General features: G+C 39.1%; 1 protein-coding gene across 2 annotated transcripts in view; it reads left to right on the top strand.

The window, feature by feature from the left end:
* slit3 (slit homolog 3 (Drosophila)) overlaps positions 1-19,540 on the top strand; it is a 260,950-nt gene that overhangs the window by 192,345 nt on the left and 49,065 nt on the right. For both annotated transcript variants that reach the window (XM_067599833.1, XM_067599834.1), the window contains 8 exons: positions 609-680; positions 2,160-2,231; positions 6,138-6,281; positions 6,823-6,986; positions 10,772-10,922; positions 13,179-13,253; positions 14,647-14,790; positions 16,921-17,064. In XM_067599833.1, coding sequence (XP_067455934.1) covers positions 609-680; positions 2,160-2,231; positions 6,138-6,281; positions 6,823-6,986; positions 10,772-10,922; positions 13,179-13,253; positions 14,647-14,790; positions 16,921-17,064 — 966 coding nt within the window. The remainder of the gene's footprint in view (positions 1-608; positions 681-2,159; positions 2,232-6,137; positions 6,282-6,822; positions 6,987-10,771; positions 10,923-13,178; positions 13,254-14,646; positions 14,791-16,920; positions 17,065-19,540) is intronic.

The raw sequence follows: 19,540 nt of genomic DNA, 5'->3' as shown, positions 1-19,540 counted from the left end.
GCTATAGTACCGAAGTCAAAAAGTAGACTCTCATCTGAAGTCCACACTAGCACATACTCACACACACTCTCAGGTAATTCATCTCTTCTTGTCTCTTTCACACAAACCCAGAGACATAAAGCTCACTGGTGAAAAATGTCCTTATCATGCAAATGCCTGAAAATGCCAGACTTGCAGACTTGTGCAAGGTTGTAAGGTTATCCATTCACCTACCCACCTACACATACGCACACTCGCGCACACACAGATGGAGATTTTAACCTCACCCCGACGAAGTGTTAAATAATATATCTTACAGCGGTGGAAGTGAATGACATGAACTGCACTTAACATGCCACCTCTTCTAGTTTCTTTCTCTCTCTTCTGTCGCTTCACTTCATTCCATCTCTGTCCACTAAGCTCTCTCTCTCTCTCTTCCTCATTTACTTACACATTCAGCCCCTCTTACTTTTTTTTTTTTTTTTTTACTCCTGTCCCCTTGCCTTGACCTCTGCTGATGTATTCTCTCATGATCATTTGTCAGACAGTTCTAGGACATTCACACAGAATGAACCCCATTACTGTGTATTACAGTAATGCACTTATCTATTCCCCTCTCTCTCCCCCAGTGACTTGAGCAAGAACCAGATTTCTGACATTGCAGCTGATGCTTTCAGCGGCCTTCGCTCACTCACCTCACTGTAAGTATGGCACACACACACACACACACATACACACACATATTCAGACAGGAAGGTAATTGCGTTTCCAGACATTTAGCAAATAAAAATGTTGTCGCAGCCGTTGTTGACAACTGGAACACAATGCTGCAGAGTGTGCGTTTGTGCTGCATGTGTGTCTTTGTATTTGTGTGTGTGTGTGTTTGTGTAATTGTACGTGTGTGTAATCACTCAGTTTATGTGTGTGTCTTTGAGGGTGAATGTGATAAGAACATGAAGGACAGTTTAATTTGAATCAATCTGGAGCATGAAAATGAGACAGACAGACAAGAAGGGGCAGACAAGGTGAACTCTACTGGGTGTTAAGACTGAACACATGCGCAAACACACACACACAGCCGAGTCGGTTGAACAAGAATGTCACTAAAAGACATGGCTTCTGCAGTAGAGGCCAGCTGAGGCATGATGTAGCAAAATTTGAAATTGCTCAAGTGAATCGAATGGCTGCATCTGTGATGGGAATTACACCTCAAACATAATTTCAGTTTTTGACAGTCAAATGAGATAAATGGTCCAAAACATTGTGCAGAGTGAGAAAAGCCTTAGTGCCTAAATGACTGAGCTCTGTATGCTTTTTATAACCTAACAAAAACATTAAGAACTGCTTTGCTCTGGAAATGGGCAACTTTTTGTCTCTGAGTTTAACACTCCTTCAGCTCCTCTCACAGAAATAGTTTTTACAACTGGTGAGAATGATGGCTTTTTCACTCTGAGCAGATGTACTGAGGATCTTCCTCATTTTTAGGAGAGCTGAATGTCAGTGATGAATTTTTATGGAGGATGGGTTAGGCAAGGCAATACACTAGTAACAAAAGACATGTTGTTTACATTGTCATGTATAATGGTTTTGTATCATGCCTTGCTACTTTTAGTTGACATGCTTCATATGACAACACATTGTCATTACATACTGACAAAAATTGAAATGGAGACATCAAAATTTGCAAATTGCAGTTTCTGATTTAGATGGAAATGCACAAATAAGCACTTTGCAAACTAATCCCACCACTCCACATTAAACTGTGATATTCAGCAGTCCTAATGGTTGGATATGAATAAGAAAACATAATACTGCAAATTACCCTGAAAATGATTCACGGTGGCGATCATATTTAGAGAGGCCAACTATGAAGAGATACAAGTCATATCAAAAAGACAATAAAGCACTAACTGCTCACTCAGTGAATACTGTTCTTACTAACAACATCAGCTGAAAGATTACAATTAATATGTTATTTTCATTTTTTAAAAACACTTTACTGGATAAGATATCATGAGCTGCCACAACTTGTGAATGCAGAGCGGTGCCCCTCTCTAGTGTCTGATTAGAACAGGCATGATGTCCACAAAACTGGCTGCAGACTAAATAGGTCTTGACATGTAGGGAGAGACTTGTAAATACTGTAACCTAAATGATATCATTTTGACTGTTCTGTGCAGGGTGTTGTACGGCAACAAGATCACTGAGCTGCCCAAGGGATTGTTTGATGGACTGGTTTCCCTGCAGCTACTGTAAGTACTGTCTGTGTGATCGGTTGTTATGTGTATGGTCTCTTGGGACAACGATGCAATACATTATTCAGAAAACAAAAGAATATCTCACTCGAACACTGGATGAACTACCCAGAAAACACTGTATTGTTGGATTTGTAACAGTCTGGTTCAAGCTCAGTTCCTTTTAGGAAAGATTCAGACCCAGTAGCAACATTATTGCTAATCATACATCACCTTATTGCAGTTGATGTATGAACAAGGAAAATGATGGAGTGTGGCGTAATTTATAAGACTGATTTCACAATGCCTGCAAGTCATTTCAATGTTGCTGAAAATATACAAATAAGTATGAAAATGTAGTAGCATATACTCATGTTATGTCAAAAGTTAATTATTTATTCAAAAACAAGTAACAAAGTGCTTTATTAAGACATAAAAACAAGAGAAATTACTAGATAAATCATAAATAAAAGTAAAATTGATACAGTAATAACGACAAGGCTGCATTCAGGCTCGTAAGGGATTAGTAAACCAGTGATATAATCAGGGGCCAACCCCAAATGTGCTTTAAAAGCAATCAATTCTAAAACGTACAGGTAACCAGTGTAGAGATGCTGAAATAGGCATTATGTGAACTCTTCTATTGGATTTTGTGAATAGTCTTGCTGCAGGATTTTGAACTAGTTGAAGTGTGGAGAGGTTGTATTGAGTGAGACAGGAATACAGCGCATTACAATAGTCTAAACAGGAAGTAATGAAAGCATGGATGACAGTTTCCAGATTCTTAGCGGATAAAAAAAATATATAAAATGTATAATTTTTGAGATATCACGAAGTTGCAGAAAGCACGATTGAATGTGTTGGTCAAAGTTAAGTTTGTTATCAAAGATAACACCCAGATTTCTACACTGGGTTTTGATGCAACAGGATAGAAAACCTAAGTGAGAGGAGAAGTGAGTTTAACGGAAGAAAGTTTTGAGAGAGCTGGTTTTTAACATCTATAAAACAGGATTATATTTTGACCAGTTGTGTTGTTGGAGTCTAACGAGAAATAAATCTGGGAGTCGTCCGCATCAAAATGCAAACTGATGTTGTATTTATGAAAGATTTGACCTAGAGGTAACATACAGTATAAATGGAGAATAATAAAGGGCCAAGGACTGAGACTTGAGGCACTCCATAGCAGAAATGGGAGGTGGAGGATTTAAAGTCACCAATGGCCACACAGAATTTCCTATTAGAAAGATAGGAATAAAACCAATCTAAAACTGTGCTTGATATGCCAACCCAGTGTTTATGACATTCAATTAAAGTCACATGGTCGACTGTATCAAAAGATGCAGTAAGATCTAAAAGCAATAAAACAGATGTTTGGCCATTGTCAGCTGCTAAAAGAATATCATTATGACCTCTAAGAAGTGCTGTCTCATTGCTTTGACCCGCCCTAAAACCTGGCTGAAATTTATCAAAGTGCCCATTGCCATTCATATAATCTGCCCAGCAACTATTTTTTCCAAGACCTTGGCCCCAAAGGGAAGTTTTGATAGTGGGAGGAAGTTATTTATAAGAATTTACATGCATGCATGCATCCTTTAATCTTGCACTAATATATCAGCTCAAATGGAGGCAGTATAATGAGTAGGTTTGACTGCATTTACATTTAGCCTTGTACTTGATATTCCTGATTAAGATGATTTGGTGATTTGGCACCAGTAAGTCATATCTACAGTACATTACCTTTGCTCCCTAATCAAAGCCAAAGATAATGTTATAGGTCCTTATTGCTTTAATATATGGTAGAAATGTCATGAGGAAGAGAGCATCAGGCATTTCACCCACAATCACAGGGACAAATCTTGGTAATAATCACTGTGACACTGTAGCAGCTACAACAGAATCCCCTCTTCGTGCATTAATGCTCCATCTGTCCTGCATTGTGTGTCTGCATAAAAGTCTTTCTTAAATGATCATTAGTGATCAGCAGTAGTTCAGCATGCTCTAAAAACTGACTCCTATTATGGCTACATTGGTACTGTATGTGGCATATGGTCCTTGCAAATGCCGCAGTCCACTGCAGAAACAGTTAACGTTCTGGGCTTTTCCATCGTAAAGTGAAGCGAAGCAAAGAGAATGAGGATGAGTAAATCTAACCCACAAACACCTTTTACAGGCTTAGGTAGATCATTGGGATGCAAGGTGTATATTCAGAGGCAGAGAGATGGGTGCAGGGGGTATAGGGGGTGGATAGATAAATGAATGGATGGTTGGATAGAGTGTGTAACATGGAAGAAAGATGGAGAGAAAGGGAAACGAAGGAAATAGAAGAAAAAAGAGCAAAGACAACCTGAGAGAGATGTGAAATTTATGTTTTCATGTCTAAGTAAATCTGATGTGACATCATTAACATTTAGCACCCCCGATTGGTGAAGCATTCCCTCAGACCTTATCTTGACACTGCAGCTACAAAATGTAAAACACAAAAACACTGCTTAATATTTGTGAATACATGCATGTGCTGGATTAAGTTTTTTCATTTAAGACCATGTGTGTTTCTGTGAATTTGGGACTGATTCAATCAATGAATGAATAAATAATTAGTTAAGATTTCCGTCTTGCCATATCATTGGTCAATCTCATAAAGATGCTGCCTGCGGGTGTTGGTGCTCACTCAGCAGGCATAAGGAGGGAATATGTCTTTTAATATTTCGCCACTGACTAAAAAAAAGACATCCCATCTCCAAAGTCAGTCAGTTTGTCAGGAATATCAAGATGATGTTATTTTCCCATGTAGTGTAATAATTATAAATTATTTATTAGCTTTCATTGATGAATCAAGCAGCATATCAACCTTTGATGACAAAAATGTGTTTATTGCTTTGTATAGCTACCAGTCTGCTGTTTATATTGTCTGTGCTGCTTTATTTTAGTGGTGCAGTTTCAAGTAATTAGTTCCCCCAGTGAGCTGCCTAATGAGGCGTGGATATGTCGCAGAGCAGCATGTGCATGCGTGCATCTGCCTGTGAGTGCGTATGTGTGTCTTTTAATATTTGTGTTTTTAATATACTGTGCTGCACCAGTATTGGTGCTCGTTAGGATGACTTGAAATGATTAAACTGAGCTGTTGTACCTAGCTTCGAGTTAGTCACCTGTCAGACAAATAATGGAAAGAGAATGAGTAGTGAGAAGGACAAAGAAAGGAAGAAAAGTGTTTGTGTGAGAAAAGAGCTAAAAGATGGAGAATGAGACAGACAAGAAGCAAGAATTATAGAAATACAGAGAAAAAACCTGTCAGCTTGGCTTTATGAATGAAGTGCAGGTATGAAAGGATGGAGAGATGGAGGGAAGGGGGGAGCAAACCTTTCCTGTCATTTACCTAATCCCTGTGTCGCATTTCTCATTCCCCAGTCTCTCTCTCCCCTCCATTTTGGCTGTCAGCTTCTTTCGTTTAAATGTATATCTGTGTCACTCCAAATTAAATTTTCACCTGTCCCCTCTCTGTCTCACTCCATTATTTCCTCCATCCTATCTCCATTATTCTATCTCTTCTCTTCCTCCTTCCTTTAAAACCCTCACCATCTGTCTCTCCCATCAAAACAAGATATTACACTTCTACCCAACAATAGATATCCCCCTCCTGCTCCAAAAGAGAAAGTGAAAACATATAAAACCATAATTTTCAGATTTATCTGTCACAGCCAGAAAAAATATAATCATGACTGTGTGGAGAGGTTTTAGGGAGGAACAGGGGGAAAAGTTGTGGTTTTGCAGCAGAAATGTATTTATGACCTGACCAAAATAAATGATATCATTATCTGCATACGGTTTTATCTTCTGTTTGTCTTGGGTACAGTGATAGTAAAGCTAAATAAGTAAAACAAATACAGATAAAAAACAAATGGTGATCAGGTCTCTTTTGTGTATCAGGCTACTGAATGCCAACAAAATCAACTGTCTGAGAGTCAACACCTTCCAAGACCTACAGAACCTCAACCTGCTATCACTGTATGACAACAAACTCCAAACGATCAGCAAAGGACTTTTCACCCCTCTACGCTCCATCAAGACTCTGTAAGTATTTACAGTGCACTTTTAGGATCTTAAGTGACGTGCAGTTTTGATTGCATTTCCGTCCACTGGTGTATGTTTTTTAACCCAGGTTTCATTACATGATGACATTAAAACATGATTTAAAAAAAGAGAGAGAGGAACGGGGGGGAACATATTTCATATTATACATTAATCACTACAATGTTTAACAGTGTGTAGAGAAAATCAATTTTAAGTTTTTGCATATGGTGCTCAACAGAGGCTTCCACTCCATGAGTTCTGTTTATTCAAAACTAATCTCTGTCATACTTGAGACATAAAATGCATCACTCCCTGTACACTCAAGGATTTCTCCAAGGAAATACATACCAGTCACTAGAGATTTACAGCAGATAATTTAAAAGCTTTGATGGATTTTGATTGAAGCAGGATTATCAGTGATGGAAATCGGTGATGAAAAGAATTAAATTAAAAAAAATATTGTGGAGTACTACTATAACATACTGTATGACAACTGAGGCGACTGTAACTTTCTCTCTCTTTCTCTTTCTCTCACTCGTAGTCATCTGGCCCAGAATCCCTTCATGTGTGACTGTCACCTGAAGTGGCTGGCTGACTACCTGTTTGACAACCCCATTGAGACCAGTGGAGCACGCTGCAGCCACCCCAGAAGGCTGGCCAATAAACGTATCAGCCAAGTTAAAGGCAAGAAGTTCAGGTGCACAGGTAGGGGATGAGTTCACACACACACACACACACACACACACACACACACACACACACACACACACAAACATGCAGGGGGTCACCTCTGAAGGTTAATAAAGACTGATCAGTTCAAAGATAAAATGTCAAGATGTACAGGTTAAACATTAGGAAGACCTATGTTGGTTTATGTGTGAACATAGAAACTGAAATTGATGTGTTTACTAAAACACACACACAAGCACACACATCAAGTATTCTCTATTTCTCTCTGCGGTAGTATTGCATTACTGTTATATCCTTTGATATGAGCCATGGGTCTCACTAATTACAGCACAGACCAATTCAGTATACTGAAGCAGCACAATAACTAACTCAGCAGGGACCGGGCGGGCATAGACTGTGATCGCCCACTTGTGCGAATGTGTAAAGTTGTGTGCGTATCGGCGTATGTGTGTTTGACTATATACACTTGACATCCTCAGTGCCTTTCTGCAGTGGCTCTTCAGTTTGCTTTCCCTGATTTAAATGTTATGCCGTTTTTTTGGCTCACTGGAAAATTAATTTTAATATCTCCTTACAGACATTTACAAGCTACTCGAGTTTTGTTCAAATGGTGGCTGCAAGCGAATCATTGGTTTACAAGGCAGTTTAGTGTTGCTACTGTAGTCCCAGCATTCACCTGTTGTGCACCTTAACTGTATACTAAATTGGATTGTACTAATAAAGATTATCATATACAGAACGTATCAGAAGAGGAAATTTGAATGAACTCTCTGGAGGAGGCCACTTTATATTCATTTAATAAGCAGCCCAATTTAATAGCATACATGATTTGATATTATTAAGGATATTATGTATTTTTTAGAATGACCTTCATAGATGTCCAACAAAATTGGTGGTATATATAAGTATTTCATTTGTGTTATCAAGTTGTCACCTTTCATCATAGATGTCTGGTTGTCTTAGGACTGTGGCACATAGAGAAAAAGAGAGAGAAAAGACAGAAAAACTGAAAATCCAAAAAACACTAAGCACAAGCACTAAAGCAGTAAAAAAAAGTGTGCAGACTAAAGACTTCCAGGCTATTTGGAGACATGAGATTTTCACCCCCTCTTCTCTCTAAAACGGTGTGTCCCAGCCTAACTTTGGCACACAAAAAATAGCATAACCCATACCATTAAATGTTGAAGCCTTTTATCCAAAGTGCTTTGCTGCATCATGAGGACATGTGGTGCATTTTTAGCATGGAAGGTCTCAGTGGTGTCAGCAAGTCCCTAATGTTAGTGCTCTGCCCATAGAGCTATTAAAGATAACTAGATTACAAATGCTCCTAAAGCTGGTTATGGCTCTCCTCTTTGCTTCAGCCCTTCCTCACTGCAGTCCCATGCCTCTCCTTGCATCTCCTCTTCCTCTCTGGACGTGTCTGGATATTTTCGCTATTGGTGGGCAGTTCTCTGGTCCCGCCCCCCCTTCCTGTGTGGATCTGCAGCTGTCTGTTGCCTCTCCTATCCTGTATGGACCCTGCCCCTGACTGACTGGTGCAGCTCTCTGTTGCTCCGCCTTCCTCCTGTGTGGACCTGCATTCTGATTGGTTCGTGCAGCTGTCTCTTGTGCTTGATCTAACCATGTGGCCCCGCCTATTGTGACATCACATGGTTCCGTCAAGCGCCAGGGACCGCCTAGCACACACCCACCTGCCTCCCCCAGCCAATCACATGCCTTGGAGCAGAAATTAAGGGTTGCTTTATGTTCGTTTGCCTTAATGTGAGGGGTTTCTGATACATGGGACTCTAACTGCAGTTGAAATAAATGGACGTCAGTGAATCAGAATATGTCAATTAGTAATGAATAGCAATTTAGAAACACCATGAATGCTCAACCGCCGGCAATAATTTGAGCTTTTCTCAACAGACGCTCCTACTTTTTCCTTATTGTTGTTTTCTTTGGATTGACATATTTTTGTGGAGTAAACCACATAAGAGAAATGCTTGTTAAGGTGCAGTCAAAAAGGATTTTGCTCCCTATTCAGTTTGATTAAGAATAGGGGGAGACATGTTTGCTTCCATTTGCAAGTTCAGTCTGATTGACATTTGACATTGAAATCTGTCCTTTGTCCAACCAACATGAGGGAGAGGATCGGGTTGACTTCTTATTGACCTCCCACTACAGCCAAGCAGTAGTGAGGACAACGATAGAGGTTAATGATAAAAACGTGCTTGATAAGAAACTGTACAATTTACAATATGGTAGACTGTTGTTGTTTGCCATGTAGCTACACTAGTTCCTGCAACTTTACCCAACTATTTCCTGTTCCAACTATTTTTCGCAACACCACGGGAGTAAATTTTGTCTGGTGAAATCTGGTCTGACTGCACCTGTACACCTGCTTCCACTGTAAAATTGTCCAATGGCATGGCAATGCTTTAGTGACTAGCATGGCTGATCCCACCGCCTCTGTACAGACCCCTTCGCTCTTCTCTGCTCCAACTGAAGAAACTTAAAAAAAAAACTCAAACCAACATTTTGTTCCTTTAGTATATAAACAAACTCCACAACCTCTATTCTTTGCTGCCTTCCATACCTTCACTCTTTTACTCCTTACTCCCTCCTGTGCTCTTTCCTCTCTGTCACTTTGCCAACCAACAAGGTTTGTGGCAGCCCAGAGACATCATTCCAACATAATCTGCCTTTGGAAGGAGCTAACCAGCCACTTCTCCCCACAGATAGACATTATTTGAAGGTTGTTCATAGCAAATTACCTCCCAATAGGTTGGCTTTAGTTGTTCGACAATGACAAGCAGATAAAGCAGATAAGCCATAAAATGTGTGTGCCAGGAAAGAGTGGAGACAGACTGAAAGAAAAAAGAGGAAAAACATTAGTCTGTCCCAATATAAAAGCAGTCTGATAGGGTAGTAGTGAAAACCAGAAAAGGTTAAATTGACAGAACAAATAAACAAACAAGGTTAGGGAGAGAGAGGGGAAAAGAAAGCGGTAATAACTGTTAGAACTATAAAGAGTGCATGTGATGTCCAAATACAAGTGCCTCATGATGAAAACCAGGTCTATTCCAAAGCCACTACCAGCCATAAATAAATCTGCTCACATTATATCTAAATAACAGAAGTGGTCTCTGGCACACCTTAAACAAAAACATCCGGGATTAAACCACATTTATCTACAGTATGATTCCATAAACGACCTGGATCTCTGTTTGCTAATGTGATTTACAGTGGTAGTCATGCAGATTTACCCCTCCCTGCATCAGCCCTGTGCCTACCCTAAAGTACAGTGCTGCCGGAGCAAATGCAGCATGTTCTTTTTAATAAGTGAAGAAGATATGGGTCATTTTAGAATCGATCACTCATATCTTGCAAATGACTGGCCATGTTAATTATGTTTTACAACCTTTGACAGCTGAAATTAGAATGAAAGTTGAATTTTCCAAACAATTAAACTCCAACAAGAAACTGTTTAGACAGATAGTGATAGTCTGGCAGAAGAAGCAAGACTTCTGACATGGCTACACCAGGATGTGCATGTCTTCTTTTTTTACTATTTGTGTAAATTAATTCGGATAATATGTTGTTCTTCATTATAAGGTATAGGAATATCTTCATTCTTATTTGGATCTTTTGTCTCCCTGATGTCTCCCGTTGTTGATCTCTCTTTCCCTCTCTCTTTTTACCTTTCTTGTTTTAATTTTACCTGCCTTCTCTTCCCTTTCTACTTGTTTCTGTCCTCTCCAATGCTACTACTCACGTCACTTTGTCTCTCTTTTGGTCTCTCTGTTCCTCTTCTGCAGGTCAGGAAGATTATCGCAGCCGTCTGAGTGGCGAGTGTTTCCAGGATCTGGTATGTCCAGAGAAATGTCGCTGTGAAGGCACCGTTGTTGACTGCTCCAATCTCAAACTGACCCGTTTACCTCCACACATCCCTGAACACACCACAGACCTGTAAGTCAGTTGCTGTTTCATTTTTACACACACACACACACACACACATGCAAAGACATGATGAAATATCAGATTGAGAGCCATGTGTTATACTGCTCTAACCTGAAACTGCGCCACCACCCGTCCTTTAACATGCCACAGACCTGTCAAAAAGTTTTTCACTTTCAGGCACATGCACACTTAAAAACACATGCATGAAGGTTTGCATATATGCAAAAAAAAATACACAAATGCACACAATGCACATGTAAGTCTGCCTTTCTTTCTCTGCTTCTCTCAGAGCAGTACCATGAACGTCACTTTTCATTTTTAGCTCCCAGACCAAAATGCCTCTCAACAGTCTTTTCCATCTCCCTCCAAGTCCCAAAGGAGCCATCATGATGTCTGGTGAAGGGTCTCACACTAGAATACTGAATAGTCCCATGGATCATTCATTTTACCGCTGAAAAATGGAAAGGGAGTAACAGATAACACGCAACAGGAATACCATAATCTGATTGTTAGAAAGCTTAAAAAGTGTTTGTATTTTCAGATTCTGTTAGAGTCACTGACGAAATAAGCGTGTTAGTATGTAAGATGGTGGTGAAGAGGTTATAATAATATGTCTTCAAAGAAAAATGAAGGGTAGCTGTGCATAATTCATTGGAGGTATTGAAAATAAAGCATGACATTAAATGTAATGAGATTGCTGTGATGTGATTTGAAACAGAAATGGTCAAAAACTGCTCATAAGTCATCAAATACACAGAAATGGAGACCAAGAAGTGTTTCTCTGATTCAAACCCATGACACAAGAAAAGTGTGTTGTCGCTAATTTTGCTTTGACCTTGATCAAATATTCAATAAGCTCAATAATATTTCCAGAGAGGAAATAGGAATCCAGCCAAAAGCAAAGTTGTGCCTAATCAGTGACAGCTTTAAAATCTAGGTGACAGTTTCTGCCATATCACTGTGGTACAAAAGAATAGCTGCAGAGCGAGAGAGACCACTGCAGCATTATTGCAGATGCAGAATGGTTATGAGTTAGTTGTATAATGTTGAATTCAACCATGGCTGCCGCTTTAGATAACTAATAATCCCACAGACCATTACCCCCCCTACGCTCTCTGTCTGCTCCTGTTTCTCTCTGTGAACCCTGGTATCCTCCAAATCTCCTTCCTATTCTCTATATCCATTCCCAGGGTGCTTCTTGTCAAAAATATAAACTTTGTCCTTTATGGTTAGTTAGAGGGCACATCAAAGTTTCTACTATTTTTGACACCCTCTTTCTCTTTTACCCACCTTTTTCCTTAAGTACACAATGAAAGCTACAAACATTCAGTCACAGAAACACACACACAAACACACAACCCGCCAGTTGTGCCCCACATAACCTACCTTATCAGGGGAAATCAGGGGAGGTTGTGGCCAAAGTGAAGGCTTATATTTTTTTCTCTCTTGCTTACTTCTGTCTGTCTCTCAGCCTCTTTCTTTCTTTGCCATAAAAATCCTTGACATATGCTGTAGGCCTTGAGGGTGTACAATAAGTATGAAAGAAGAGTCCTACTTGTATTTTAAATGTACAGGACATTCTGAGTTGATATTGAGGGCATTACATCACAAGGTAAAGAGATTAGAAATAGAAATATAATATAAATCATCTACACTTTCCAACCCGCTGTAAAAGAAGTCTAATTTTCCTGTCGTCGCCAGTCTGCTTTGGACTTGAAATACATTATTTCAGTTTGGCTTTATCGAAGTTGATCCATCTTTTAAATCTCCCTGTATCTCATTAGAAAGTGTCCCCTCTAGCTGAACTTTCACTTTCTTTTCCTCAATTTCACTCTCTCTACCTCATTCACACTCACTCACACACATATACACAAAGACAATCTTTTTATCAGCACCCTTTTAGTACAAATTGCCTCAATAAAGCAGATGTCTAGCTTCCTATCTCTCAAACAGTTTTCCCTTGGCTTAGGGCAGCATGGGTATTGATGACCGCATAGAAAAGATTCATTGCCTACTCTTCTCTTCTCTTCTAAAATATGTTAAGCAAAGAACCTCCCTCCTCTGGTTCCATATAATACTTCAACAGTCACTAAAGGCCTCTTAACCTTCACACAGTCATTCCTCCCTCACATGCAGTCTCTCTTTATCTTGTTTTTTTTGTGTGTGTTTTTGTGTGCATGTTTGTGTGTGTGTGTTGACTTCTAAGCAGTTTGTTTCATGAAAGAATAAATGTCTAACTCCCTCTCTCTATCTTTCTCTCTGTAGGCGGTTAAACGACAATGAGATCGCTGTCCTGGAGGCTGCAGGGACGTTTAGGAAGCTGCCTAACTTGAAGAAGATGTACGTGTGCTTTTGAATGAAGCACTTCTAATGGTTTTTTTTTCTATTATGTTTAGGGCTACAAGCGCTTGTTGTTTATGTCTATTTTTGCATTTATTTATTTATTTACTTATATATTCACCAAATTCTTTCTCTGAAATGGAAGTAAAGACAGTAAGAGGTGGATGATTGTCTTATTCATCACAGGAGAATCTGTTTGGATGTTTTAGACGCACATTTCATTGTCTCTTATTGAGCACCCCGCCACCACCCCCTTTATATAATGCTGATAAACGAAGGGATGGATGAATGCAAGCAAGAAAAACTAGAGGTTAAATAAAAAAAAAACAGGAAGGAGGGGAAAAATAAAGAAGCAAGGATTACAACAAGACAGAGGTGAGGAAAAAAAAAATATTCAGAGAGAGCAGGTATGACCAAGAGCGAGGCATGAGCGGAGAAGGAGTGGCTGAAGACAAGAGAGAGGATGGAAGGGATGGACAGAGATGGAGAGAAAGACGGAGTGGGTGGGAAACATGGAGGAAGCGAATATTAAATGGAAATAGAAGATGGGCCTTCACTTCAGATTTACAGTCAGTCCTTATCTACAACCTACTCTAAGTTTTTGTGTGTGTGTGTGTGTGTGTGTGTGTGTGTGTGTCAGAGTGAGATAGAGAAAGACAGAGCAGAGACCAGCAGTTGATTTATTGGAGAGGAAATTGCTAACCATCTAGCAGTGTCACTGACGATATAGATTGGCTAGCACTCATTTCCATTTTCCTTCTCTCAATTCCTTCCGTCTCTCCTTCATCTCCTCTCCTCTTCTCTTCCCTTCTCCCCTCTCCTCTCTTCTCCTCTCCTCCGTGAAGCTGATAAGAAGCAGTACAAAACTAGCTATGAATGAAAGCCACAGTGGTTGTGATGGCTATCATCTCAAGTTATTGTCTCAGTGGCCATTGCTCTCTTCTCATTTGAATTTTTCCTCCTTGTGTGTGTGCAAGGAAGAGAGATAACAATCATTTTCAGTTGTCTGTGACCACTTGTCTCATTTACTTTTATGTGTGTATGTGTGCTATGTGAGTTATAGCGATGGCTTTAAGCTGTTGTCTCCTATCAGAAAATCTATTGTACAAGACGAGGACATTAAGATGAAAGAGAGAAGAGTTAACATTTATTAGTTGAAGGGATATGATTGATTACTACAATTAAATTGGGAATACTGTGTATACGTGTGTGTTTAACACTTTGTTTATATGTGTATACATGTGTACTTGTTTGTAGTTTTCCCTCTGGTCGTGTTTATTGATATATTTTAAAGAGTATGTATCCTGAATTTATTGTACTTAGAGAGCAGGTAAACCTACATATAAATACTATAACAAATCTGTTCATCATCATTTCTTTCTTCTTCTTGCAGCAACTTAAGCAACAATAAGCTGCGGGACATCCGTGAGGGTGCTTTTGATGGGGCGGGTGGAGTTCTGGAGCTGCTGCTGACGGGGAACAAGCTAACTGGGCTGCAGGGACGCATGTTGAAAGGCCTGACTGGCCTGAAAACTCTGTAAGGCCTACAACAGTGTGTGTGTGTGTGCGTGTGTGTGTGTGTACAGCAGTATATTATGTGAGTAGTGGTCTGCTTACTCAGACAATTATGTTATCATGTAGGCTACATGTAACTCCCACAAGTTAAAATGTTCTTCCCAGCGCTCTGCAGAATGCTAATGCTAATGAGCTTGAATTATGTAAAAGCTTGTTTTTCTATAGCAAAAGCACAACATTAAGAACAAAGCAAGTTCTCCTGATGCACAAACGGAATCACATTATTTAAAACTTCAAAGCACACGGCATAATTACACTAAACTTAAGTTTAAAAAAGCCCTTATATACTGTGCGACAGCATTAAAAACATGTCTAACATGTAGTGGCAAAACAACGGTCATTCACAGGGTCAACAACAGTCATGTTGGATATGTTTTTAATCATGTGAATAAATGCTTCTTAACCTATCTGTACAGCAACGCAGCATGTCGTCGAATGTAGATTACTTGTCCAATTTACTTTCTGGGTGCTAATCTCTCAAGAAATTGGCCAGCAAGTATTGTTATGGTTGGGACTGCTAGCTGTTAACCATCTTATACCATGCAGACAATGACTTGTTACTATTACTGACTAATGATGGACTTCATTAACTTTTTCTGTCCCAGACTAAAAAGAGGAGGCTGTTAGTCACTCACCCTGAAATCAAGGCTAATGACAGCATATTGTTGTTCCTCTAATTTAGGCACCCACCATAAATAGGCTAGTGTCCAATTAGGAGTTACAAGATAGTGTACAAAGTCATGAGCTAATGTTGTCTGTGTATGCTCAGTAATGACTACCTAATGCTATCATGTTTATATATATGCTGGCTAATGACTCTCTAATGGCATCATGGCTGTCTCTGTATTATGTTAAGAGGCTCCATGCTCCAGTCATAGCCTTGCTAACTAGGTTAGCCTGTCCCAGAGATAGCTAATTCTAACTAACTCAGTTAGCCTGGTCCCACATGACAGCATGTCAAAGGCTAATGTCATATTACAAACTCTGTCATGGTTGTCATATGGGGACTGTTTTGAATTTACCCTGTTTTATCTTTTGTCCGTGTCATTATATGTTCTTTCATCCTCTTTATTTGTCTCTTTTTATCCACCCAAAATACATACGTTTTTATAGTCAGGACATAGGGCCTATTTAGCCACATTTCTTCCCTTATCTATCTCTATCTGATATTTCTGAAATTTGAGAAAAGAAAAGGTTCTATCTCAAAAATCAATATAAAACCTGGTGCTATAAAGCAAAGCACCAGTTAGTGCTTGAAATGTAGACAGGAGGACCAATCAGGTTCCACCTCATTACCATGTGACCTCACTGCTCTGTAGCTGTGGTTAAGTGAGCTGAAAAGATTATGAAATGTTCAATCTAAAGTGAAACCTTCAAACTGATTTTTTAAAATCAAAATAATTATGTATGCCACTGATAAAAACACCAACTGAGTTAAAGTCAGTTTTTTTTAATCTTGTTTGAGCTCAGTGAGAATCTGATTTTTGCCTTTAACTACAATGCTTGTCAGCTAGCTTGCTGAATTTAATCACACAGTTAGCACAGTTATCAATAATTACTGTTATTATTAGTGACTTAAGTTAATATGTGAGAATATGAGATACATTCAGGCTGCTAGCTTATTGTCCAAAAACTATTAAACATACATCAGTGAGTCAGAATGTTGAACTGGGACAAAGAACATGGAAATTGTAGTTTATTTTGACCCAATTCTGCTGTAAATACTTACTCAGGTACCAAATATTTCTTAATCCTCAGTTAGCAAGAAATGCATTATTTATTCCAGTTTGAGCAACAGCTTATACAACAAAAAACCTATATTTGTGACCTATTTTTACACATCTATCGCCTTTGTAGAAGCCAAAAGGCTTGGAGCTGAATGCCACAGAGAGGGTAGGAAAGTCGGAAAGTATTGAGAAATAAAGAAGGCATTGTTGGTTTTGCTGTTAATGGGATTTGTTGACAATACGAAAAATATAGAATAACCCCAGTCTTGTTCTTTAATGACTAGTCTCCCAAAGGTAAAACTAAATGTGCAAACAGCAACTTTTTAGCATTTATTTTACTAAATACCCTTCATTTTTATTTCCAGAATGCTGCGGAGCAACCAAATCACCTGCATTGACAACACTACGTTTACGGGTCTGAGCTCAGTTCGCCTGCTGTCGCTGTATGACAATAGGATCTCCAGCATTGCCCCAGGAGCTTTCTCCACCCTGCACTCCCTGTCCACCATGTGAGTCTTATCTGTCGACCTTTGTCCCTCTTTTTATTGCTTTTTAAAAAATTTCCATACCATTATTCCCACTATCTCTCAACGTGTGTGACAATCTCCATCTTTAAATCTGGCCAAGTCTCCCCCTCCTTTGTCTCTGCTTCTGTCTTTATCTCTCCCTCTCTGTATCTGTTCCCCTAATTTTTTTTTCAGAGTCTAGCCAAGCTGTGGGAGCTATCTAGCATGCAACACACACGCACACATACACACATTTGCACACATGTTGCTCTCTGGACACTGTTCTCCTCACAGATGCTCTCCATCATTATTGACTAGATTGGTCTAGATCCCAGGACATTTGTTATCAAGCTAAATATATTTCAGCATCTGCACACACACAGACAGATGGACACACACATAAGAGCATCACATAAGAGATGCACACACCTGGTGCGACCAAGACATGAACTCTTGAATGGCATAATCTTTTAAGTGTGTGGGTCTGTGTGCATGTGTACGTTTTCATTTGTGTGAAGATGGTGACTGGTGTTTAGTCTGTGCAGAGAAGTACAGAAACAACTGCCATGAAGTAAAGTAATGACAACTATTAACCTGCCACATAACATTATTGTCACGAAGGAGACAGTGGGAGGTAAGGAGGCAGGACAGATGCGTGTATGTGTGTGTGTGTGTGTTTCTTCAGTCCTCTGGCCACCCATATATGTGAAGGTTGTAAAAAATAGATGTTATCAGCTCAATAAAACATTACAGGTTGATTTCTTTTTTCTACCGTGAACACACAGACGTACCATGCCAAAAAAGACGTCCCCTCACATCCTAATCTACTCTCACTTTCTGTTCCTTCATCTATTCCTACCTCACTTATTCTGCCTTGTTCTTGCTCTCTGTCCTGCTATGTACCTGTCATCTATGATTCAAGTTTCTGCTTGAGTCTTTTGGGAGAAAAGGTGGGAAAACAGGAGTGGGAAAAGAGGGGGGCGCGGATAGATGGATGCATTGTTGCATAAACTAAGGTTTGCTCAGTGGGAGTGCTGGTGATTATTGCTAAACAAATGGAAATATAATATATTTCCTTCATCCCTGTCCTTAATTTTGCATTCAACACCTGAATATTTGGTGGCATTAAAGAAAGATGGACAGTTTTTTATTTTTACAGCCTCACAAACACATTCCTTGTTCGTTTTCCTTTTATTTTCCTCCCTTGTTCTCTCCTACTATGTCTAATGTCTGTCTACATTTTTAGTGCATTGTTTCCCAATAGAGTTTGTCCATTTAATTAAAAGATTAACACCTTAAAAAGGAAGGAAGGGATTTAGCTTAGGCCTGGTTGTGAGGTCATTTCATTACAAGGAAATAAGCAAATAACTTGTCCCTATCTATGGCAGCACACCATTAATAATGCAGCACAAATAGCAACATTCAGGTTCATTAGTTTAACAGTAGACATGGTGAAAGACAGTATGTCTCTCACACATCTCTAGACACAATTTGAAGGCACACAATCATCATTTAAGAGATATGGGGTTCTAATATACAACTATACTGCTAAAATTACATTTGTATTTCTACTATCCATTTTTAGAAAAAAGCTACATTTCTGTTCTTAGTAAACTCTTTATATTGTTATAGAATGTAACAGCACCAATAAATTTACTGTACTGAATTGTGTTTCAAGGCATCAGCTGTGAGCTGACAAACAAAATCATAAACTGATGATTTTATAATGTTACAATGTTGCCTGCAAAAGTTTCATAATTTCATACACTGAACAATATATTCCTTTCTTTATTTTTATTTCCCATTATAAAACTTTTGATTGAGCTTCACCAGACATGAGTTTTTGGTCAAATTACATCCGTCTCATAACATAAATCATAAAATGGGACTGCAATGGAAGACATAATCATTGATATCTTTTTGGAGCATCTCTAGCAATATTTGCCACTAACAAGAAGAAAGATCATATAAGCACGCAGTTCTTTTTCACCATGTTGCAGGATTTTTGTGTGATAAAGTCCCACATTTCAAAAATTTCTAAAAGTTACATCTCACTGTCACCTGGATGTGCCAGAAGAGAGAAGATGCGTGAAGCAGCTTTAAGTACACCGTCTGTCTAGTACAGTTTGTGCTGCTGGTGCTACCTGCCATCCCACCCCTCTCAGTTTAAATATGGCTCAGCATAAATATTACATGAGCAGCTACAAAAGCAACAAAATGCAGCGAGAAGTGATCAAAAATGAATAAAATGAACAGATAACCTTTTTTTCTTTTCTTTCTCTTTCACGATTTCTCTCACTCTGCCACCTTTTCTCTCCCATTCTCTGTATCTCATTTACTTTACAAAACAAATAGAAATAACTGATAACCTTTTCTCTTTGCCTCTCTTTTGTTCCCTGTCTCTCCCCACCTCTCTACGCCTCTACCCTACCTCTCTTTGTCTTCCATCTAAATGTATTCAAGTTTATGACTTACCGAA

Source organism: Thunnus thynnus, chromosome 9 (assembly GCF_963924715.1).
Source record: "Thunnus thynnus chromosome 9, fThuThy2.1, whole genome shotgun sequence".
NCBI lineage: Eukaryota > Metazoa > Chordata > Actinopteri > Scombriformes > Scombridae > Thunnus > Thunnus thynnus.
The sequence above is the reverse complement of the archived record's forward strand: the minus strand, read 5'-3'. Positions and strand labels throughout refer to the sequence as shown.